Below are 26,557 nucleotides of genomic sequence, written 5' to 3'. Positions count from 1 at the left end.
GTGTTTTTTTTTTTTTGGTAACTTGAATATTTCTCCTTGACTAAAAAGTATCAATCCGTTTGAGAATATAAGTGGAAAACAACTGCTATTTTAAAATATCTTAATAAGCAAAATTAATGAAGTGTTTAGAATGTTTAACGAATCAGATTAGTTCAGATTCTAATCACAAATAATTAATGTCAAAATTCTTTAAAGGAAAAAACTTAAGTTCTTTCACAATAAGCTTGAGATTTTGCTAACCAAGGAGACTAACAGTTTTTCCTTCCAAATCTAATGGACAGTTTTCAGTCCTTACTCAACATCAACTCTGAGCCTAAACTAGCTCTTTCCTCCTTGAAATGTTCTCTTTCTTTGGTTCCTGGTTTTTCTTTAGTTTCAGGTTCCCGATCTATTTTTTTTTTTTTTTTTTAACTTCTCTCTCCTGTAAGTGATAATGCTCAGACTTGCATCTTCACCTAGGAAGACTGGGATGATTGATGAAAGTGATGGACTCATTTATTATGTATATGTTAACTCGCCATCTGAATCACCTAACCAGGTCTCTCTTCTTCCAGAAGAGAGTACCTTCCAGACCCAGGTACTCATTTCTTTCATTCAACTAATATTTCCTGGGTACATACTGTGAGCCGAGAATGCTAGATCCCAGAGATATGGCAGTGGACAAAATAAGCAGGGTTCCGGTCCTCCTGGAGCTTATGCTATTGTGATACTGAGAGATCACATAATTACACACAAAAAAAATTATACAGAACAAGGGCATAGGCCAGCGAAATCTAACCCAGTCTGTGAGTTGGAGAAGGTGTCTCTTGATTAAATGACATTTCAACTGAGATTTTAAAAGGACAAGCAGAAGTTAGTGAGGCATTCCAGAAACCAAAAGAAAACACGTAGCTTTGACGTAGTAAAGCAGTAGGACACGGCATGAACCTTAAGGTAGACAGGGGCCAGAATATTTGGGAAGCATCATGTTTTATTTTATAAAGGATGGTGTGCGTACATGCTATAGTTGAGCCCAACAGACTAGACTGTGGGACTTCACAGCTCTTTTCCTCTTAGGCCTCAGGCGCTCAGGGCACGCACTGACCCAGGGAAGCTCATGTGCTACTCTGAGGACAGGCAGTAGATTCTATGAAGACAGTGGGACTGGCTGCACTCCTCAGGAATTGGCAGTCCGGGTATGGAAGGGCAAGGAGACCGGCTGGGCTGCCAGAGCAGCAGAGGTGGTTTATGAAAACTGGTACCTTGGGAGGGGCAAAGCAATGTGCTTTTATAAAATTTTCAAAAGTAAATATTGTAACTGCAATTAGTTAAGATCACGGGCTCTTTCCACTCCCACTTTTCCTCTGTCCTATTTTTTCTCATCTTGGGTGTTGGCCAAAGCATTCTGGGTTGGCTAAGGGGAAGCTGAGCTGGAGACACATTTAGTTTGGATTTAGTGGGATACAGTTTTGTGGCTCACGACACGTCCTGTGGAGTTACTCTATTGCTAGCCATCTTGGTGCAGCAGTGGGTTCCAGAAATGCTCCCGTAACCTTAGTGTCACACATGAAAACAAGGTTCAATACAAAGCTAATGCACCACTATGTGTAATGAGTAACTGAGCCACTGTACACTTGTTTTTCTGGCATAACAGTGCTTCTCTTTCATTCTTAAACATGTCCCAGTTTGGATGAGAAATAGGGTTACCCTGTTAATAAACAAATTAAATCATAAATCAATACATTAATAAATGTCAAATCAAATTGTATTAAAGATTCATTATAATAAAACTTGAAGTGTCTTGAATATTATGTATATATATAATATATGTATAAATCCATGAAACAAATAATAGATTCTCCTAAAATTAACTCTGATTTTTAGAAATTTACATGACATTACCAATAATTGAGCTATGGCTCTAAAAAAAAAAACTTAAAAAAAAAATTACCAATAAACAAATTTCAATCAGCCACACTAGAGAAAAGACTGGATTACTTTTCTGTTCTCTCCATAGGGATATCACAAAATCTGACATTTCATGTGGTAATCAGTATACAGCTAAAAAAGAAAGTATTTTACAGATGAGTCTGAATTTTCTAACATTTGTGGTATTTGTCAACTTTTGAAAATCTGTAATTCGTTGATTTCTTTTGCCAGTCTACATGAATATTACTTTTGTTTTTTTAATTCTATAGTTACAATTTTGTATTCTTTTTCTTAAAATGGGGTCTCCCAAATGGTACAAATTTCAGGCTGACCCAGGAGACCTGGATTTGCCCTTGCTGAGTACAAGCCTGAGCACTAAGGGTGAGTGAACGTGCCTGCCGCTCCCCTCACCCACCTTCCTTAGCCACTGCAATGCCTGCTCCTCCCTCTCATCACGTGACCCCTGCGGTCCCACGGCCGAGGGCGTGACCCACGGCTCCCGACCACTGCACAATGCTTTTGCTGCTTGGAGATTCTCCCTCTGCTTTAATAGCCACAGGACCTCACACAATACACCCAGAGCGGGTGTTGCCTTCACTCTCCCCGCAAACCTGTGCTCTGTTCTCAGGGAACAGTGTCACCAGTCACCAGTGGTCAGGCCAGTGATCCTCAGAGTCAACCTCAACTCCCTCCTCTTCCTCACCTACAATGAGCAGCAGGGTCTTGTGATGCTCACCTCCTTTATGTTTCATCATCTAGCCATTTTCCATCTCCAGGTGTTTTTCGAAAACTTGCCATCAGAGACAGCTTTCTAAAATGCAAATCTCTCAGTCCTCTGTTTAAAATCCTTCAGTAGCTCCCCTTTCTTCAAGGGATAACGTGCAAACACATTCAAGCGTTTGAAAAGGACTGTAATCTACTTCTCAGTGACTGAGGTTCCTCAATTATATAGTCTCTGCGTTTCTCCCGCCATACCAGCCACTACTACCTTTTTTCCTGTCCGTTAGCTGTGTGACTGAACTAACAATACATAAACACACCTATTTTTCCTGAATGCAGGTCTTCACTCCTGGTTGTAGTAAAGAATTCAGCTTAAGTGAGAGCTCCACTGGTGAGCCCTCCAGGATTCCCACGGCACTGTAATTACCCTTTGCACAGCCCTTATGGCACTGAAAGGTCAGACTGACCATCTCCTTTCCTACTACAAACCAACCTTACTCACCACTGAGTACAGATAACAAGTCAGTCTGTAAATATTTCTCGCTTATATAACTGAACAATAAGAAGGACTATTAGCTAATGGGCTATTTTTTTTAAAAAAACAAGTTTATTGAGGTGTATCTTAGATGTCAAAAAGTTCACCCATTTCAAGTGTATGACAGTAACTTTACCAAATGGTATAACCATCAGCATCAATCAGTTTTAGAACATTTTCACACATACACCCCCATAAGACACCCCACGTCCATTTACCCTTAATCCTTGTGCCCACTTCTAGCCCCAGGCAACCCCTGATCTACTTTCTGTATCTATTAGTTTGCCTTTTCTGGACATATCATACAATTAGTAATCTCGTGTTTCTGGCTTCTTTTACCTAGATTAAAATTTCTGAGGTTTAGGGACTTCCCTGGTGGTCCAGTGGTTAAGATTCTGTGCTCCCAATTCCCGGGGGCTGGGTTTGATCCCTAGTCAGGGAACTAGATGCCACATGCCGCAACGAAGATCCCACGTGCTGCAACTAAGACCCAGCACAGCCAAATAAATAAAGAAATATTTAAAAAGAAATTTCCGAGGTTTATCCATGAAGTAGACGTGTCAGTTTGTTTCTTTTTATGGCCGAACAATATCCCACTGCAGGAATATACTGTGTTTTGTCTATTCACCAGTCACTGGATATTTACATTGTTTCCAATTTTTGGCTAGAATATGAATAGTGCTGCTACGAACAACTGCTTGCAAGTTTGTGTATGGACATATGTTTTCATTTCTCCTGGGTAGATACCTAGGAGAGGAATTACTAGGTTTTATGGTACTTTTATGTTTAAATTTTGAGACATCCACAAGCCATTTTCCAAAGAGCTACACACCATTCTACGCCCCCCAGTAATGAGGGTTACTCCACGTCCTCACCAGCATCTGTAATTGCCTCTCTTATATGTAACAGCTGTTCTAGTGGGGGAGAAATGGTACCTCATTATGGCTTTAATCTGCATTTCCCTGATGATTAATGACATTGAGCATCTTTCATGTACCAATTAGCCAATTGTGTATCTTCTCTGGTAAATGTCTGTTCATATATTTCATCCATTTTCTTTGGTTGGACTGTCTTCTTATTGAGTTTTAAGAGTTCTAGGAATTCCAAATACAAGTCCTTTATAGGATACGTTCTGCAAGTATTTTCTCCCAGTCTGTTGTTTGTCTTTCACTTACTTAATAGTGTCTTTTGAAATGTACATGTTTTAAATACGATGAGGACAAACTTATCATTTCTTCTCTTTTATGGACTGTGCTTTTGGTGTCTTAGATATCTTTGCTCAATCCACTGTACTGAAGATTTCCTCCTTTTTTCTTCTGGAAGTTTACTTTTAGCTCTTAATTCTAAGAGTATAATCCATTTGAGCTAGCCTTTTTGTATAGTGTGAGGTAAGAATTATGCAAATGCAAATTGAAACAAATATGAGACACCACTAAACATCTACTAAGCCACCAGAATCTGGAACACCGACAGCACCAAATGCTGGCGAGGATGTGGAGCAACAGGAACCCTCACTCACTGCTGGTGGGAACGCAAACTGGAACAGCCACTGTGGAAGACAGTTTGGCGGTTTCTTATAAAACTAAACATACTCTTATCATAGGATCCAGCAACTGTGCTACTTGGTATTTACCCAAAGGAGTTGAAAACTTACGTCCACACAAAAACCTGCACGCAACGTCTATAGCAGCTTTATTAATAATTGCCAAAACTTAGAAGCAACCAAGATGTCCTTCGGTAGGTGAATGGATAAATAAACTGTGGTGCAACTAGACAATGGAATATTATTCAGTGCTAAAAAGCAACGAGCTGTCAAGCCAGAAAAAGACATAGAGGAACCCTAAGTGCATATTACTAAGTGAAAGAAGCCAATCTGAGAAGGCTACAGACTGTATGATTCCAATGTGGAAAAGAAAAAACTACGGAGACAGTAAAAAGATCAGTGCTTGCCAGAAGCTAGAGAGGAGGGAAAGATGAATAGGCTCTCACAGAGTTTTAGGACAGTGAAAATACTCTGCATGATACTACAATGGTGGATTCAAGTCATTACATATGTTAAAACCCACAGAACATACACTGATATAAACCATGGACTTTGATGATTCTGACACATCAGTACAGCCTCACTGAGAGCAGCGCACACAACCCCTTGGTGGCTGATGACGGCGGGGAGGCTGTGCCCGCGCGGGGCAGGAAGCGCACGGGGACTCTGTGCCCTCCGCTCCACGTTCTGAACCCAACGCTGCTCCAGAAAACAAAGCCTATCTAACAGAATAAAGAGGGTGACAGACCTGAATATGAAACAAAAAACTATAAAACTTCAGGAGAATACACAGGAGAAAACCTTTATGACCTGGGGTTAGGCAAAGATTTCTTACCTAAACACAAGTGCCTGAATTTATAAAAGAAAAAAAATTGTCAAACTGAACTTCAAAACCAGAACCTTCTGCTTTTTTTTAAATAAATTTATTTATTTATTTATTTTTGGCTGCGTTGGGTCTCCATTGCTGCGTGTGCGCTTTCTCTAGTTGCGGCGAGCAGGGGCTACTCTTAGTTGCGGCGCGCAGGCTTCTCATTGCAGTGGCTTCTCTTGTTGTGGAGCACGGGCTCTAGGCACGCGGGCTCAGTAGTTGTGGCTCGCGGGCTCTAGAGCACAGGCTCAGTAGTTGTGGCGCACGGCCTTTGTTGCTCCGGAGCATGTGGGATCTTCCCGGACTAGGGATCGAACCCGTGTCCCCTGCATTGGCAGGCAGATCCTTAACCACTGCGCCACCAGGGAAGTCCCCCTTCTGCTTTTTGAAAGACACTTTAGGAAGTCAGATTGGAAGAAAATATTTGCAAAACATATGGCTAATGAAAGACTTGTATCTAGAATGTATAAACAACTTTCCTATTTCAATAACAATAAGCAACAATGTTTTAAAAGAGCAAAACATCTGAAAAGATACTTCACCAAAGAACGGATACAGATGGCAAATAAGCACTTGTTAAGATCCTTAATGTCATTAAGGAAATTAAAATGAAAACCACTATGAAATACCACAATACTCCTATCAGAAGGGCTAATATAAACACAAAATGATAAATTCAAGTGCTGGCAAGAATGGAGAATAGAACTCTCATACACAAACATCTGGCAGGTTCTCACAAAGTTAGAAATAAACTTACCTTACAAGCAGCAATTTCCCTAGGTATTTACTCAAGAGAAAAGAAAACACACATATGTCTACACAAACACCTGTATGCAAGTTCTATGCATAAAATCTCCCCAAACTGGAAATAGCCCAAATGTCCATCAATTGGTGAATATATAATGTTGTGGTGCATCCATACAATGAAACGAGCAGAGCAATAAAAACTACTGATATAGGCAACAACATGATTGAATCTCAAAAGCATTGTGCTACATGGAAAAGCCAGACACAAAAAGGCAAACTATTATATGACTCCATTTATATGAAGTGGTGGAAGAGTCAGAATTATGGAGACAGAGATTAGATCAGTAGCTGCCAAGGAGCGGGTGTGGCGGAAGGAGACTACGTAAAGGCACAAGAGGGAACTCTGAGGGGTGAGGAAATAGTCTCCATCTTGACTGTGATGATGGTTGCATGACTATATGTATTTATCAAAACTCATAACTGTACCTAAAAAGGGTGAATTTCTTATTGTATATGTTATATATCTCAATAACCCTACTTTAAAAAAAAAAAAAGAAAACTCAGTCCAATACATTGAAATGTTTCCCCTCCTTTCTTTCCCTCCCTCGCTTAGGACCTACAGTGGAAGAAGGGCAGGCCCTCTCTTCTGCTACTAGCTCCATTCCTCCCTTGTTAGGGTGGAGGCGGGGGGGGGAGAGCCAGACCACATGCTGAGCATGTCACTGCAGGCCTCTGCTGGGTGTCATGTCACTGCTTCTCTGGCTTACCCTGGCAGGCATCACGTGTGGGTGTTATCAAATATTGGCTTTTTCTTAATGGCTGTGAGAGGGAGTTCTTCAGAAGACCCCTCAGGGGCCAACCTCACTGCACAAGTCACTATTGTGGAAGAACTGCTGTGTCTTGACTTCAAACCCTCCCACCCTCCCTAGCACCACTCTGTTCTTCTGATTCTGGGGTCGCCTCAACCACTGGCCTGGCCTATTAGCACAATGGCTCAAGCCTGGGTCTCTTTGAAAGTATCTACTTGAACCCAGGAAAAATTCACATTTCTCCAGATGAGAACATGGGCTTCTCTACTACTATGCTCACGCTCTACCCTGCCGTTTCTCTTCCTGATCCTCTTCACAAAAGGTTCAGGAGGCCACCTAAGCAGACATCCCACCTAGAGTAAGATGCCAGTCTCCTTTTCTTAGAAGCACCCTCCATCTCCAGGAGCCATTCTTGTTGTTGTAGAATCCCTTATAGATGAAGGAAAAAGCCACTCTATTCCCACTAGGCTAAAGACTCCAATTATTTTTCCTTCTCTTTTTACTGACCCATTAACAGGGAAAAGCTCCCAAGTCTATAGCCTAAGCAGATAATCAATGGGGAATGATATGCCAGTTTCCCTTCTTGTGAAGTGTTACATATGAACTAAAAATAAAAGTTTACAGGTCCACTTACCCTACTTCATAAGATGCTAGGCCCTCTTTGACTAGCTGGTCATTAATACTGGTAGGAGTCATTCCAGGAGCACCAAGAAAATCGAAAAGCTCAACTAAGAGCACATTGTCTTCCAGAATTTCTGTAAAACCATTAAGACTAGTTTGGGGAAAGAAATAAATATGTCCCAAAATATACTAAAAAGCAATTTTTAAAAACCTGAGAACTTAATTTCCTTCATTTTGCATCCATGAGGTTTCCTGCTCAATAATGTCAGTCTCTCTCTGGGGTAAAAGTAGCATTATTCACACATAAAAGAACTGCCAATGTTAATAAAATTTTCATTTTAGGTTACTGTGCACTGTTCCACAATGAACCAAAAGCAGCTTAAAGCTTTTAGATTCAGAAAAAACATAGTGACATACATTTATTGAAGCAGCATTCTGTTGTGTTTTTAAACTGTTTTATTGGATTCTGCCAAGTTCCAGAGGACAAAAGAAATGAATGAAAGTTAATTCAGGACAGTGCTTATTTGCGAAGTTTTACAGCTTTTATAAGAATGGCACCAAAAAACAACAACAAAAAAAACAGCACAAAGTTTAAAACAACAAAAACTCAACCCAGAGCATTAAGTGGAATTTTTCCCCGTCCTTCTGTTTTTAGGACAAACCATTAGGTCTATTTCTTAATCTAAACTGGGAGTTAGCTGAGGGTGAAGTTACACCTCGTGTGCCTATTTACTTATTTATAGTACATAGCATAGAGGGCCTGCTCAATATGCATTTGAATAAATGACAGAGGAATTTCTTTAGGAAACACACAGTTCTATGTGCACTGAGATCGGTTTACGCCTATACTTCTATACAACAGTAGCTGGCAGGTGCTAAGAGAATGATGATTCCAAATAAAAAGATAAGTCATTACCAGCAGTAACATCCTGTATTACCCAGTTATAAGAATACATGTTAGAAAGCTTTTTTTCAAGAGCTTAAAAATGATTCCTGACTACTTTTTTAATGGACCAGATAAATTATCTAGAAACAAAAAGCTAAGCAACTCTGAGCCTCAGTAAACTCTAATCTCCTCACTTTCCATCTCTTGTGTTCCCTTTAGTGCTTTGATTTCATACTGCCCGTGCACAGGTTCTTTATTCCACAGGGCCAGCTTCCCATGGTGCTGTACCTTCACCATCTTCCCTGCTCTGCTCCTAATTAAAATTTAAATGTCTCTTGCTTTGTAAGGTAAAAATGTATACTAATCTCATCACTGTGCAGGTTAACGGGGAAAGATGTTTTAGGTCGGTGGGGCCTTCTGGCATTCCTTAAATCAAATTTTCTAGGTTAAGATACACTACAACTTGTGTTTAGATATTACTGGTATAACAAGTAATTGAGAATGAAAAAGGGGGGAGTCAAGAGAGAAACCCAGGAGTCAAGTCTTCATGGGTTAACCTCGGGAGGAGATGTTAAAGGGAGAGCTAAAAACCAACAGAATAAAATACCAAAAGGAAAGCTGAGAAGCAGAATTAAAGCACGTTGAAGTCAGCTCGAAATCAGTGGAGATTACTCAAGACTAAGAGGCCCTTAATTTACTGTTTATATCAGAGAATCCAGACATAAAAATTCTATAGACTAAGGGTACAATTTCTATCATCATATTCCTCTTCAACAGAACTACTACGTCAGAACAATGTCTTATGTTAAAGTGAATAAATTAACACAAATATGCAATCATTTCTAGGTTATGTGGCCTTGAGCAATGATCTTTAAGCTTCAATTCCCTCGTAAAACAGGCTAATAATCTCATGATATTTTGGGTTTACTAGATCGGAGTATGATGAAAATGAAAAAAATGGATACAGTAAAAAGTACCTTTGGAAGTCCCTTAAGTCAACCCTAAGTAGCCATGCTCGTGTGTATCCTGCACTAGTACTTGTTAAGACCAACACAGCCCACGTTGGTCACAGCTTTGAAAAAGATCAAAATCCCAGATAATAACAGCTTTCAAGTCCCCTATCCAAATCCCTTGGGGCCAGACATGTTTCAGAATTCTTCAAAATGAGAAAAGCTATATAGAACATATATTGCTTATTTTGTAATACCCACAGTGATTCTGAGGCAGCAGCTCAGAAGCGAACATGACTATCCTGAAGTGGAATATATCTCACTGTAAAGGAGATCACTACAACATATAGCATTGTATCTTCATGTAAATTCAGATCAGATTTTGCCATTAAACTTGCTGGGTTACCAAACTGTGGGCTAGCGCTCAGCCTGTGTATCCCAGACCCAAACTGTTCCAAAAAAGAAGCAACTTTTTTTCAAAATATGCCGAGAGCCTATACTTAAATTCCCTCAAGTAGAATGAAACAAAAACAAAAAAAACTATTTACCAGTTATGTCCCATCTCCCCTCACTTTCCTGCAAATTATACCTTAGCATCCATCACTCCAAGATGAGGGACAGAGACCCAGGACAAAAACAAAGAGAAACAAGAGAAGCTAACTCCTGGCTTTAGGGCTTTCAAAAGGCCACGCTGAGGGTGACTTGATCTTCAATGGAAATTTTTGCCTCATGTGCTGATTTTAGGCTCTAGAGCCTGCAGAAGATATTATTCCATTGTCCCCAGTTCTCAATAAATGTTCTCTCTCACTACTCATACTGATGACACACTGAATTTATTATAAGATCTGACAAATGTTATATCATGTTAGTCTTATTTAAAATTATGATCATATAGCAACAAATAAAAATGGAAATAGCTTACTAATGACTGAACATGTCATAAACTTATCTTGAGTCTTTTCTTGAAATTTTTCTTTAGCTTTTTTTGACCACTGCAGTGTCCCTTTACATGGTTCAACATAGGCCAGCTTACATTTAATTGCCTGTGTCAAACAAAATTGCACCATTAAGAAAGTAAACTTAATTTACAGTTATTTTAGAATTAAAATAAAGTGTTAAATGTGTACAAAACTAAACTTTGAATTTAATACATATTTGAATTTTAATACATATTTGAATTTGAATTTAATACATATTTAGAAAACAAATAAATGTCCAAAGATGTCTCTAACAGTACTTTTATAAATGCAAACTGTTGGAATCAACGGAGTATGGGATTAAGAAGTACAAATTATTATGTATAAAATAAGCTACAAGGATATATTATACAGCACAGGGAATATAGTCAATATTTTACAATAACTATAAATGGAGTATAACTTTAAAAAATCATGAATCACTATATTGTACACTTGCAACTTATATAATTCTGTACATCAATTAAAAAAATAAAATCCCCAATAACCTATTAAAAAAAATCCAAACCAAAAATGAAACAAACAAAAAAACAGATTAATTAATCTGTTGAAAATTAATTAATTTTGTTGAATGAATTATTGTATACTCAGATACTGGAATAATAAGCATCCATTGAAAGAATTATGACGCATTGTTAAATGAAAAATCAGGTTATGGGACTATATATAGTCTAATCCCATAATTCTTAAAAACACAGATGATGTATCTTAGAAGTATATATATCAAAAATATTGAATAATTCTGAGTGATTCCCCCCTCATTTTACTCATCTGTATTTTCAAATTTTTCCTGTATCATTTTACCCATTTTTAAATGAAAAATACTGCTTAATAACAATTCAAATACTAGGAGTATATGAATTAGGAAATAAACCTCCTTAAACTTATCTCTGGGTAGTAGGATTCCAAGAGAAGGATAAGTTTTTTATTGATACTTATTCTTCCAGACTTCTCTCTTTCTCTGGCACACGTTATATATACTTAAACATAAATGGGATCACAGTAAAATCATTTCTGTAATCAGTTTTTTTCACATATCATATTCTTACTACCTTATACAGATATTTCAAAATAACACTAAAAACTGCAGACCAGTAAGTACTTATAAAGACACAAATATATACACGTTTATAATTAATGCTTATTTGCTAAGATACATATTATTTTTTAAACAGTAACTATAGAGACTCTTTTCTATAGCCCATGAATCAGAAATTATTTACAGAAAAAGTGAAGTTAAAAGAACATTTCTACGGTGAAAATAACTTCTAAAAATACTTTCATATTTGTGCTAATATTCTAACCCTATGATTTATAATAAGTAGATTACCTTCTCTGCAGGATTCAGAAACTCATCCTTTATTTTACGCATTTCTTTAAGTGTTATTTTTGCTGTATTGCCAAAGTCCACATATTTAACTTCAACTTCACGATGTCCAGGCAATCCTTCAAAAATTATGAAATTGGAAATCACAAACTTGGAAAAAAAAGAATTATCTAGCAAAATTTAGGCTGATCTACAATCAACTAGATTCGAACGCCTTTATGTTCAACATACAAACTTAATATTTTTTTAATGTAAAAAATATTTCTAATATGTGAACTTCACAAAATCAACCATAATGCATACCTGTTCAGACTCGGTGAATGAGAAACTAACAATTTAAAGATAGCTAAAGGACAACCAAAATCAGGATAACAAAATAGCCATCAAATGCTAGGTGTTACGGCCTAAAAGTTAAGAATTAGGTTTGGAGTTAGACACTTAAATGACATGTGACTCTGAGAAAGCTAATTAATATCTCTAAGATACTACCCTGAGCAAGTTACTTTTTCTCTGTAGGCCTCATTATTTCACCTGTAAAGTGGGTGTACCAATAGAATCAAATCTTATTAAGACTCTTTTTGAGGACTCACCTATTTAAAATACTCTGCAAAGAGCCAAGCACAAAATAAGCACTTAATGTTTGTTAGTCAACATAGGTAATCAAACAAGGCAAAAGACTTAATGATCAAGACACAGGTTCATTCGTATAATAATATCTAACTGTGAAATTTAAAAAAATTATCTGGGGATATTGTGAAAAATGAGCAGAAACAGACCTCTATGTGAAACTAGTTTTCATATTTTAAAGGATACCAAAGAAACCTCTGGAAGGTTTGAACACACCGAAGTTTGAATAAAGATCTATCATAAACTGACCTTTTTGTAAATACTCAGAATATGACTGACTTTAGTCCCCTAAGCACACGTATGTACAATGCTACCAAACTTGTTGCCATTACTTTCAAATTTAAAAACTAATACAGTACATATAATTTCAAAATGGAAAAAGTTTGGGCATTCTCTGCCCCTTGGTAGAAGTGAAAGCAGATGGAACACTGGCACCGCTCGACATGGCACTCAAGCAGCTCAGGTACTTGAGAAGACGTGTGTACCCTAAGAGTAAGGTAAAGAGGTGAGGGGACCTTGCCCTGTTTCCAGTGGAATCCTCATGCAAGAAAGAAAATCTCAAGTGTAACGACACCATTAGATTCTTACCATTCCTCAAGTCCCTGAATGCAGATGCGGTTTTAAACAAAAACAAACAAATGGATATGGGATGGGATTTAAAGAACAGTTTTCCCCAAATTATCAATCATGTGTGAGTAGAATCAGGAGACATGGAAGGTCTCAAAATTTCCCTTCCATTTATTCTCTCTGAGGAAAATGCTCCACCAAAATATGGAAGTAAACCGAAAAGGTAAATGGGATCCAGAAAACAAGCAATCCAATTCAGGAAAACAAGTGAAATAAACTCCCAGAATAACAAGCCTAGGGGACAAGCAGTCTAATTGGAGCAGATAATAGAAGGATGTTTTTCACTGTTACAAAAAAAAAAAATCAAACCAGCATTATCTGAAAAGCCTAATCATGTGGAAAATTGTTTTAAACTACTAGGAAAATGTAGCCATAGATTACTGGGTTGGCCAAAAAATTCTTTTGGTTTTTTAACCAAAAATAAAAGACACATTTTTCATTTTCACCAAGGACTTCATTGAACAACATATTCACCCTTTTTGTTCCACTACCTTCTGCCATTTTTCAGGCAACTTCATAATTTGATCTTCCCAAAACTTTTTATCTTTTTGAGCAAAGAACTGTTCCAGGTGCCTTTTACAGTCTTCCAGGAAATGGAAATTTTTTCCATTAAGAGAATTTTGTGAAGACCGAAATAAATGGAAATCCGAAGGTGCAATGTCTGGTGAATACAGCGGATGAATCAGAACTTCCCAGCCAAGCTGTAACAGTTTTTGCCTGGTCATCAAAGAAACATGCGGTCTTGTGCTATCCTGATGGAAGAGTATGCGTTTTCTGTTGACTAATTCTAGACGCTTTTCGTCAAGTGCTGCTTTCAGTTGGTCTAATTGGGAGCAGTACTTGTTGGAATTAATCGTTTGGTTTTCCGGAAGGAGCTCATGATAGAGGATTCCCTTCCAATCCCACCATATACACGACATCACCTTCTTTGGATGAAGACTGGCCTTTGGTGTGGTTGGCGGTGGTTCATTTCGCTTGCCCCACAATCTCTTCCGTTCCACATTATTGTACAGTATCCACTTTTCATCCTCCGTCACAATTTGTTTTATAAATGGATGTTTTTGTTACGTTTCAGTGGAGAATTGCATGCGGAAATACAGTCAAGAAGGTTTTTTTCGCTTAACTTATGTGGAACCCAAACATCAAAGCGATGAACATAACCAAGCTGGTGCAAATGATTTTCAATCCTTGATTTGTATGTTTTGAGTATGTTAGCTACTCAAAAGCATCTCCAGCATGGTATGACATTGACTGTTCTCAATTAACGTCTCTATTTGATTGCTATCAACTTCAACTGTCTACCTGACAGTGGAGCATCGTCCAGCGAGAAATCTCCAGCATGAAACTTTGCAAACCACTTTTGACACGTTCTATCAGTCACTGCACCTTCTCCATACACTGTACAAATCTTTTTTTGCATTTCAGTTGCGTTTTTACCCTTCTTGAAATAATAAAGCATAATATGCTGAAAATGTTGCTTTTTTCTCTTCCATCTTCAAAACTAAAATAGCTACACAAATTTACCAATTTTGATAAGTTTTTTTTAAAATGCACGCTGATATGACAGCTGTCACAATACAATCTAACAAAATTGTTTCGAATGAAGTTAAAGACAACTAAGTGCTATGAGAGCCATCTTATGGGAAAAACAAATGAACCTTTTGGCCAACCCAATGAAAGAAAATAAAGTGAAAAATTGATGCAATTATTAACTCAGAATTACAGTATACTTTAGGGAGTAGCACTGAAAATACTTGCATAGAATAAGAATATAACTAAAAATTGTGATACATCAATAACTATGTGGGAGGAGAGAAGGGACAAAAGAGCTACAAGAGATCTAAAATTCGTCTAACATAATTAATACCTAAGACTGAAGTACCTACAAAGTATAACATATTATTTAGACAAAACAACACAGATAAACGACAAAAAGTATTTGCCTTTTTGGAGGAGAGTGGAGTATGTGTAAGTCATTTAGCACTATTTAACTTTTTAAATAAGGCAAACGTTAGAAAACAAAAAAAAATGGTTAAGTCCTAGTCAAACTGAATGAAATCTAAGGAGCCAGAGGTTCATCTATCAACACTATCGCTAGCTTTCTAAAGAGCAAAACTGTAAGATCAAATAATAATCACTTCCATGATTTAATCTGTACTGACTCAAATGGTATCAATTTTTAAGCATAACATTTCACTGAGGAAATAGTGTGCAATTTCCTACCAATAACTTTTGCTCGGTACCAAACTCCATCTTCAAATTTAGCTACACAGGCTTGACCTTGAACTGGACAGAGGATTTCCAGATTTTCTCCATCTTCATTTTTATAGAATTCCTCAATTGTCTTTAATAGAAATAAAAAATCCAGGCTCTCTATCTAAGAAACAGAGTTAAAGCAGGGATTAAAGCACTGTAGTTTCATAGAAACTTAAAATTTAAGTGTTGCATGTTTATAGGCACTGCTCATAAAATTATGAAATATTAGAATTGAATTAGATATAAACTGTCATGTAATTTATATTTGAAATATTTTGTTACAGAAGTAGTACATAAAATTAGCATACATAAACATAACAAAATTTTTTAAAAATCATATTCTTCCAGATATCTAAAATGTACATGCTTCTAGGTCTTTTTCTTTTTAGTTTTTTGGCTGCACTGTGCAGCTCGCGGGATCTTAGTTCCCCGATCAGGGACTGAACCCAGGCCCACAGCAGTGAAAGCGCTGAATCCTAATCACTGGACCACCAGGGAACTCCCGCTCCTAGATCTTTTTCTAAGCACACTTTCCATACTTTTGTATGTACCAAAAATGAGACCATACCATACATATAATTCGATAATCTGCATTTTTTTCTATCAATTCTCACTTTTTCTGCTTCAGTAAGTGTTCCTACTAGTACTTCTAGAACATATTAGATTTCCCTAACTGACCAAACCCAGTATCCAATCTAAGACTACATGTTATATTTGGTTATCTCAGTAAGTCTTATAATTTAGTGTAGTGTTCTTTTTAAAATGACCCTGTCTTGTTAAAGACAGTGTGCTATTTTTCTGCAGAATGCCCCATCTTCTGGATTTATGTGGTTATGTTTTCATCCTGTTATTTATCTTGTTCCTCCATTGAGTAGGGCCTATCCCTAGAATTTCGCCCGAACTGAGAGTTATATCTACAAGTTTGATGGATTCAAGCCAAACCTTTTGGCTAGAATACGTCAAGTTGCAACACATCAAGACATAATATTACTGACTCACTAATGATATGCTAAGATTCACCTACGGAAAGGGCTGGTGATTCTCATCCCTTCATTATACAGTTACGTTTTTCCCTTGTGGTCACCAAGTAATTCATGTAGTACTACTTTGGCATTGTATGAATGTCCAATTTCCCATCAGCCATCCATCTAATGGTTTTAATGTGAATTGATAAATCTTATTTAAATCAATCATTTCAGTAGAGTTTGTGAAATGACTGCATAATTGAATAGAGCTTTACCTTATTAAATGGGACTATTTGGTTACTTTAAAACATAGTTCCTTAAGTTCTTATACTACTTAAAACACAGCTCCTAAACCAAAACCAAGGATAAATGTTTATTTTTCCAAATACCAATTCTTAAGATGAAAAATATTTTAAAATCCATCTCAAATGGTCAAAAAATGAAGTTTTTCGCTTTTGTGGGTATAATAATGCAAGTGGAAATTTTCTGAATCTTTTGTTATTTCATATAAATTATTTTCACAACACTTTAAACCTTTTAAACCTTTCTTTTTCCCCCCCAGTACATTGTTGTAATTGTTCTATTTTATTGTTGGTTATTGTTGTTAATCTCTTGCTGTGCCTAATTTATAAATTAAACTGTATCTTAGGTATACATGTATAGGAAAAAAACATCATATATACAGGGTTCAGTACTGTCCACAGTTTCAGGCATCCACTGGGAGTCTTGTATCCCCTGCAGACAAGGGGGGACTACTATATGTGATGGAGGAAATGGACGGAGGTCTGGATGCACAGACTGTAAACCTTTATTTCTAAGTAGATATTATTCATATTCTTCCATTAACAGATTATCCAAATGGAACATTGGAAAATTCAATAGAGAAATGACATCAGCAAAACAGCAGACTCTGAAGCTCCAAGCTCTTGTTCCCCCACAGAAACACTGAAAAAATGAGAAACCATCTGAACCAACTCTGTTAGAGCTCTGGGAAACAGTTAAAGGCTTACAGCACCCAAGCAAACACCCAATCAAGCTTTCAACATTCAAGGAAATCAACATAAACATTTGCTGAACACAAGCTAAAAGAACAGAGAGACTTCAGTGATCACATACTAGGAATAGTATTTGTAAGAATAGTTTGAAAAAGTCTTAAAATAAACCAACTACTAGTCTTCAACAATTTTAAAAAATCCAGTATGTGTGTGGGGGGTGATCTGATTTTCAGAGTTATATAATAGTCAATGCCCAATTTTCAACAAGAAATCAGAAGGCATACAAAGAAACAGGAAAACATGGCTCATTCCAAGGAACAAAATAAACAGACAGAAATCAGCCCTTAGGAAGCCCAGATAGTGGATTTACTAGACAAAAACTTTAGAACAACTGTCTTAAATATGCTCAAAGAACTAAAGGAAAACATGGACAATGAACTAGAGAAAACCAGGAAAACAATAAAGGATCAAAATGAAAGTATCAACAAAGAGACAGGAATTATAAAAAGGAATCAAATTCTGGAGCTGAAAAGTACAATAACTGAAACAAAAAATACTCTGGAGGGGTTCAATAGCAGATTTGAGCAGGCATAAGAGTCAGTGAGCTTGAATATAGGACAACTGAAATAGTGAGGAGCAGAAATAAAAAAGAATTAAGTGAACAGAGACCAAGGTATTTGTGAGATATCATTAATCTCACATTATCATTGTGAGATATCATTAATATGCATTATGGGAGCCCCAGAAAGAGAAGAGAGAAAGAAAGGAGCAGAAAGAGTATTTGAAGAAATAATGACCAAAAACTTCCCAAATTTGATGAAGTACACAAATCTACAAATCCAAGCAGTTCAATGTTATGGGTTGATTTATGTCTCCCCCAAAAAGATATGTTGGAGTTGTAACCCCCAGAACCTCAAAACATGACCTTATTTGGAGATAGGGTATTTATCAAGTTAAAATGAGGTCGTTAAAGTGGGCCTTAATCCAATGTGATTGGTGTCCTTATTAAAAGGGGTAAATTTGGGCACAAAGACACATACACAGGAGAATGCATGTAAAGATGAAGGCAGAAACTGGAGTGAGGCAGAAGCCACTGAACACCAAATTTTCCAGCTAACCACCAGAAGCTAGGGAAAAAGGCATGGAATAGATTCTCACTAACAACCTTCAGAAGGAACCAACACTACTAACAACTTGATCTCACACTTCCAGACTCCAGAATTGTGAGACAATAAATTTATGTTAAGACACTTAACTTGTGGAACTTTCTTATGGCACCCCTAGGAAATGAATACAGATTTTGGAATGGGAAAGTAGGGTGCTGTTGTAATAAATACCTAACATATGGGAGAAACTTTGAAATTGGGTAATGAATAGAAAGAAGAGGAAGAATTATGCGGTACTTGAATGAAAATAAACAGATTGCTTTGGAAAGATTACTGGCAGAAACATGGATGTTAAAGGTATTTCTGGTGAGATTTCAGACAGAAATGAGGAATAAGATACTGAAAACTGGAGGAAAGGCAATCCTTGTTACACAGTGGTAGAGAACTTGGCTGAATTATGTTCTATTGGGTGAAAAGTTGAACTTGGATATTTAGCTGAGGAGGCTGCTAAGCAAAGTGTCAAAGTGCCAGCCAGGTTTCTCCTTGCTGCTTATAATAAGATGTGAGAGGACGGACATAAATTGAAGAATAAATTGTTAAACATAAAGGAAGCAGAATCTGAAGATTTAGAAAATTCTCAGCCTACCTGTATTTCAAAAAATGAGAAAGCAAGCTCTGGAGAGAACACCAAGGGCATGGCTGGGCAGTGTCCGCTCAAGAGATTATGGGTGTATGACTTGTGGATCTAATCATTCATCTCAGCAGAAACAATGCCAGCGTGAACTGAAGGGGACAGAGGTGAGAGGAAATGAAGGGGGGCCGGTGGGCTTGTGGGATTCTATAGGCAGGAAGTGAGCTGACAGAGCTATTCGGTTATGAACATATGTTTCAAGAAAAGGGAAGACTGATCCTGAAGGAGATTCAGAGGCTAGTGTATCTCCAACTGCTACTCAGGCCCAGAGGGCACAGACCTGAGAGGCAGGGCTGGTTCCTCCTCTGTTCCAGGGATGGGGCCTCCTCCTGGGTTCCAGAGGGTTAGGATAAATCCTCAACTCCAATGGGTGAGGTTGCTGCCATGACTGAAGGGGTACGGCCACCACCCTAGTGGGACTGGAGGACAGAGCATCCAGCCAATGAGGGTTATTCTCAAGCCATAAGAATCTAATGGAATTTTCCCTGCTAGGTTTTATTTATTTATTTATTTTTGGCAGTTTTGGGTCTTCATTGCTGTGCGAGGGCTTTCTCTAATTGCGGCAAGCGGGGGCCACTCTTCATCGCGGTGCGCGGACCTCTCACTATCGCGGCCTCTCTTGTTGTGGAGAACAGGCTCCAGACGCGCAGGCTCAGTAGTTGTGGCTCACGGGCCCAGTTGCTCCGCGGCATATGGGATCTTCCCAGACCGGGGCTCGAACCCGTGTCCCCTGCATTGGCAGGCAGACTCTCAACCACTGCGCCACCAGGGAAGCCCCCCTGCTAGGTTTTAGACTTACTGTCTGGTCTCACAGATTCAGAGACAGAGAGGAGTTCTGCCTCAGCTTGAGTTAAACAATTCTTACCTATACCTGATTCAGATAATCAGGGATTTAGTGATTTTATATGAGATTTTGGATTTAGATTTGATGCTAGAATGGTTAAGTTTTTTGGAATGTTGGGATGGGGTTATTGCATGTGGGCAGGAAATTTTTGATACAGCAGAAAGTGGACTGCTTATGGGTTGAATTGTGTCCTCCCCCCAAAATATGTTGAAGTTCTAACCCCCCAGTACCTCAGCATGTGTCCTTATTTGGAGATAGGGTTTTACCTTGATAGATATTATCAAGTTAAATTAAAGTCTTAGGCGGGACCTAATTCAACATGACTGTTGTCTGTATTAAAAAATTGAGACAGACAAGTACACAGAGAGAGTGCCATGTGAAGGAAGCAGAGACTGGGATGATGCAGCAGAAGCCAATGAGTGCTAAAGACTGCCAGCAAACCACCAAATCTAGGGGAGAGACATGGAACAGATATTCCCTCCCAGACCGCAGAAGGAACCAACTCTGCCAACACCTTGATCTTAAACTTGCAGACTCCAGAACTGTGAGAAAATAAATTTCTGTTTTTTTAAACTACCTAGTATATGGCACTTTTTGCACGGGGGGGGTGGGAGTGGGCATGCCACAAAGCTTGTGGGATCTTAGTTCCCTGACCACAGATTGAAACTGGCCCCTGGCAGTGAAAGTGCAGAGTCCTAACCACTGTACCGCCAGGCAATTCCCTGTGGCACTTCATTATAGCAGCCTTAGAAAGTTACTATACTCAAAAAACGCAAAGTAGGATAAATTCAAAGAGAGACACACTAGATGCATGATAAACAAACTGTCAACAGCCAAAGACAAAGTGAGAGTTGTGAAAGCAGCAAGAGAGAAGTGACTTGTCATATATAAGGGATCATCAATAAGATTATCAGCTGACTTCTCATCAGAAATCCTGGAGGTCAGAAGATAACATTTAAACTGCTGAAAGAAAAAAGCATCAACTGAGAATTATAGATCCAGCAAAACTATCCTTCAAAAGAGAGGGAGAAATAAGCTATTCACAGATAAACAAGAAGTGAGGAAGTTCATTAACACTAGACCTGTCTTATGAACAATGCTAAAGGGAGTCCTTCAGGAGGAAATGAAAGGTGTTAGAGTGTAACTTAGAGCCACATTAAAGTGTAAAGATCTGTGGTTAACATAAATACATGGACAAATATGGCAGCCAATATTATTAACTTTAGTTTGTAACTCCACTTTTATTTTCTACAGGATTTAAAAGACAAATGCATAAAAATAATTATAAATCTACATTATTGAGCACACAATGTACAAAGATTCATTTCTGAGATCAATAATATAAAAGGAGAATGGAGTTATACAGGAGTAGGGTTTTGTTCAATTAAAGCTGGTATCAATTCGTATTAGATTTCTATAACTTTAGGATGTTATATGTAATCCCCATAGTAACAATAGATAAATATATAGATACACAAAAGGAAATAAGAAGGGAACCAAAACATGACACTACAGTATTTCCACACCCATGTTCATTGCAGCATCATTCACAATAGTCAAGAGGTAGAAGCAAACCAAATGTCCATCAATGGATGAATGAATTAATAAAATGTGGTATATACATACAATGGAATATTAGCCAGCCTTAAAGAAGTTAAGTCCTGTCACATGCTACAACATGGATGAAACATGAGGGCATTATGCTAAGTGAAAAAAGCCAGTGCCAAAAGGACAAATACAGGTATCCCTGCTATCTGAAAGCAGAGTGTTCCTATGAAATCTTTTGTAAGCCAAAAGGTAGTAAAGTAAATAAGCTCACTTTTTTTGCTAAGACCAAAAATTCTCTTCAGATTTCTTTCAGTTAGTAAAAACAGATACTAATACAGGTCTTTCAGAAAAGCAAAGTTGGTGTAAAGTGAACTTTCGAAAAGCAGGGTAAAGCTGTGCTGTATGATTCCACTTACATGAAGTATCTAAATAGCCACATTCATAGAAAAAGAAAGTAGAATTGTAGTTGTCAGTGGTTGAGGGTAGAATGAAATACGGAGTTATCGTTCAAGGGGTACTGAGTTTCAGTTTTGCAAGATGAACAGATTCTAGAGATCTGTTGTACAACAACGTGAATATAGTGAACACTACTGAATGTACATCTTAAATTGGAGGGCAAATTTTGTATGTGAAGGACTGACAGCTTTTCTTCTAAGAACAGTAACAGGATAGGATGCCACTTTTGCCACTGCTATTTAATATACTATTTTAAGTTCTAGCCAGAGTAATTAGGCAAAAAAAAGATAGAAAAGCCAACCAAATTGACAAAAAGTAGGAAAATGATCTCTTTTTTGCAGATGACATGATCTTATAGGTAGAAAACCCTAAGATGCCACAAAAATACTAGTAGGTCTAATAAATGAATTTGGCAAAGATGTAGGATACAAAATGAACACACAAAAAAATCAGATGCATTTCTACACAATGACAATGAACAGTCTGAAAAGGCAATCAAGAAAACAATTCATTTTACAATAGAATAAAAAGAATATACTCAGGAATAAACATAACCGAGGATGCTACAGACTTGTACACTTGTACACTACACAACACTGCTGAAATTAATGAAGACAAAATAAAGATGCAAAGATCTCCCATGTTCATGAACTGAAAGATTTAATATTGTTAAGATGTCAGTACCCAAAGCAATCTATAATTCAAAGTCATCCCTATCAAAATCCCAACGATGTTTAAGGTAGAACAGAAAAACCCATCTGAAAAGTCATATGGGATCTCAAGGGACCCCAAACTTCCAAAACAAACTTGAAAAAGAACAAAGTTGGAGAGCTCACACATCCGGATTTCAAAACTTGCTACAAAGCCACAGTAATTAAAACAGTGTGCTACTCAGACAAGGAATAAAAGGTATCCAAATTGGAAGGGAAGAGGTAAAATTGTCACTATATGCAGATGACATGATACTATACATAGAAAACCCTAAGGATGCCACACAAAAACTACTAGATCCGGGACCTCCCTGATGGTCCAGTGGGTAAGACTCCACACTCCCAATGCAGGGGGCCTGGGTTCAATCCCTGGTCGGGAAACTAGATCCCACATGCGTGCTGCAACTAAGAGTCTGCATGCCGCAACTAAGAATCTGCATGCTGCAACTGAGACCTGGTGCAGCCTAAATAAATAACTAAATATTAAAAAAAAAAAAAAGCTCTACTAGATCTAATAAATGAATTCAGCAAAGTAGCAGGATACAAGATTAACATTCAGAAATCAGTTGCATTTCTTTACACTAACAATAAAATAATATCAGAAAGAGAAGGTAAAAAAAAAAAAACCTTTTAAAATTGCACCAAAAAAACCCACCTAGGAATAAACCTGACCAAGGAGCTGAAAGACTTATATGCTGAGAACTATAAAACATTAATAAAGGAAATTATAGAGGAATCAAAGAAATGGAAAGCTATCCCACACTCTTGGATTGGAAGAATTAATACTGTTAAAATGGCAATACTACCCAAAGCAATCTACAGATTTAATGTGATCCCTATCAAATTACCCATGACAGTTTTCAGAGAACTACAACAATAATCCAAAAACTTACATGGAAACATAAAAGACCCAGAATTGTCAAAGCAATCCTGAGGAAAAAAAAACAAAGCAGGAGGCATAATTCTCCCAGATTTCAGACAATACTACAAAGCTACAGTAATCAAACCAGTGTAGTATTGGTACAAAAACAGACATATGGATCAATGAAACAGAACAGAGAGCCCAGAAATAAATCCACACACCTACGATCAATTAATCTTCAAAAAGGAGGCAAGAATATAAAATGGGAAAAAGTCTCTTTAGCAGTGGTGCTGGGAACGTCGGACAGCTGCATGTAAATCAATCAATGAAGTTAGAACACACCCTCACGCCATGCACAAAAATAAACTCAAAATGGCTTGAAGACTTTTATAAGACATAACACCATAAAACTCCTAGAAGAGAGCATAGGCAAAACATTCTCTGACATAAACTGTACCAATGTTTTCTTTTTTTTTTTTTTTTAAACTTTTTTTTTTTTTTTTAAACATCTTTATTGAAGTATAATTGCCTTACAATAGTGTGTTAGCTTCTGCTTTATAACAAAGTTAATCAGTTATACATATACAATATGTTCCCATTTCTCTTCCCTCTTGCATCTCCCTCCCTCCCACCCTCCCCATCCCACCCCTCTAGGTGGTCACAAAGCACCGAGCTGATCTCCCTGTGCTATGCGGCTGCTTCCCACTAGCTATCTATTTTACATTTGGTAGTGTATATATGTCCATGACACTCTCTTACCCTGTCACATCTCACCCCACCCCCTCCCCATATCCTCAAGTCCATTCTCTAGTAGGTCTGTGTCTTTATTCCCGTCTTGCCACTAGGTTCTTCATGGCCTTTTTTTTTTTTTTTCCTTAGATTCCGTATATATGTGTTAGCATACTGTATTTGTTTTTCTCTTTCTGACTTACTTCACTCTGTATGACAGACTCTAACTCCATCCACCTCATTACAAATACCTCCATTTCATTTCTTTTTATGGCTGAGTAATATTCCATTGTATATATGTGCCACACCTTCTTTATCCATTCATCTGTCGATGGACATTTAGGTTGCTTCCAGGTCCTGGCTATTGTAAATAGAGCTGCAATGAACATTTTGGTACATGACTCTTTTTGACCTATGGTTTTCTCAGGGTATATGCCCAGTAGTGGGATTGCTGGGTCGTATGGTAGTTCTATTTGTAGTTTTTTAAGGAACCTCCATACTGTTCTCCATAGTGGCTGTATCAATTTACATTCCCACCAACAGTGCAAGAGTGTTCCCTTTCCTCCACACCCTCTCCAGCATTTATTGTTTCTAGATTTTTTGATGATGGCCATTCTGACCGGTGTGAGATGGTATCTCATTGTAGTTTTGATTTGCATTTCTCTAATGATTAATGATGTTGAGCATTCTTTCATGTGTCTGTAGGCCATCTGTATATCTTCTTTGGAGAAATGTCTATTTAGGTCTTCTGCCCATTTTTGGATTGGGTTGTTCGTTTTTTTGTTATTGAGCTGCATGAGCTGCTTGTAAATCTTGGAGATTAATCCTTTGTCAGTTGCTTCATTTGCAAATATTTTCTCCCATTCTGATGGTTGTCTTTTGGTCTTGTTTATGGTTTCCTTTGCTGTGCAAAAGCTTTTAAGTTTCATTAGGTCCCATTTGTTTATTTGTGTTCTTATTTCCATTTCTCTGGGAGCTGGGTCAAAAAGAATCTTGCTGTGATGTATGTCATAGAGTGTTCTGCCTATGTTTTCCTCTAAGAGTTTGATAGTGTCTGGCCTTACACTTAGGTCTTTAATCCATTTGGAGTTTATTTTTGTGCATGGTGTCAGGGAGTGTTCTAATTTCATACTTTTACATGTACCTGTCCAATTTTCCCAGCAGCACTTATTTAAGAGGCTGTCTTTTCTCCACTGTATATGCTTGCCTCCTTTATCAAAAATAAGGTGACCATATGTGTGTGGGTTTATCTCTGGGCTTTCTATCCTGCTCCATTGATCTATATTTCTGTTTTTGTGCCAGTACCAAACTGTCTTGATTACTGAAGCTTTGTAGTATAGTCTGAAGTCAGGGAGCCTGATTCCCCCAGCTCCATTTTTCGTTCTCAAGATTGCTTTGGCTATTCGGGGTCTTTTGTGTTTCCATACAAATTGTGAAATTTTTTGTTCTAGTTCTGTGAAAAATGCCAGTGGTAGTTTGATAGGGATTGCATTGAATCTGTAGATTGCTTTGGGTAGTAGAGTCATTTTCACAATGTTGATTCTTCCAATCCAGGAACATGGTATATCTCTCCATCTATTTGTATCATCTTTAATTTCTTTCATCAGTGTCTTATAATTTTCTGCATACAGGTCTTTTGTCTCCTTAGGTAGGTTTATTCCTAGATATCTTATTCTTTTTGTTGCAATGGTAAACGGGAGTGTTTTCTTAATTTCACTTTCAGATTTTTCGTCATTAGTGTATAGAAATGCAAGCGATTTCTGTGCATTAATTTTGTATCCTGCTACTTTACCAAATTCATTGATTAGCTCTAGGAGTTTTCTGGTAGCATCTTTAGGATTCTCTATGTATAGTATCATGTCATCTGCAAATAGTGACAGCTTTACTTCTTCTTTTCCGATTTGGATTCCTTTTATTTCTTTGTCTTCTCTGATTGCTGTGGGGCTAACACTTCCAAAACTATGTTGAATAATAGTGGTGAGAGTGGACAACCTTGTCTTGTTCCTGATCTTAGTGGAAATTGTACCAATGTTTTCTTAGGTCAGTCTCCCAAGGCAATAGAAATAAAAACAAAAATAAACAAACAGGACCTAATGAAACTCACAAGCTTTTTCACAGCAAAGAAAACCATAAACAAAACGAAAAGACAACCTACGGTATGGGAGAAAATATTTGCAAATGATGCAACCGACAAGGGCTTAATCTCCAAAATATATAAACAGCTCATACAACTCAACAACAACAACAAAA

General features: G+C 37.6%; 1 protein-coding gene across 1 annotated transcript in view; it reads right to left on the bottom strand.

The window, feature by feature from the left end:
• The window catches only part of RNF17 (ring finger protein 17), a 121,234-nt gene that overhangs the window by 51,596 nt on the left and 43,081 nt on the right, over positions 1-26,557 (bottom strand). The window contains exons 16-19 of the mRNA XM_036832032.1: positions 15,369-15,522; positions 11,895-12,010; positions 10,510-10,630; positions 7,765-7,885 (exon numbers count right to left, since the gene is read on the bottom strand). Of these exons, the coding sequence (XP_036687927.1) occupies positions 7,765-7,885; positions 10,510-10,630; positions 11,895-12,010; positions 15,369-15,522 (512 nt within the window). The remainder of the gene's footprint in view (positions 1-7,764; positions 7,886-10,509; positions 10,631-11,894; positions 12,011-15,368; positions 15,523-26,557) is intronic.

Source organism: Balaenoptera musculus, chromosome 18, assembly GCF_009873245.2.
Source record: "Balaenoptera musculus isolate JJ_BM4_2016_0621 chromosome 18, mBalMus1.pri.v3, whole genome shotgun sequence".
NCBI classification, from domain to species: Eukaryota; Metazoa; Chordata; class Mammalia; order Artiodactyla; family Balaenopteridae; genus Balaenoptera; species Balaenoptera musculus.
The sequence above is the reverse complement of the archived record's forward strand: the minus strand, read 5'-3'. Positions and strand labels throughout refer to the sequence as shown.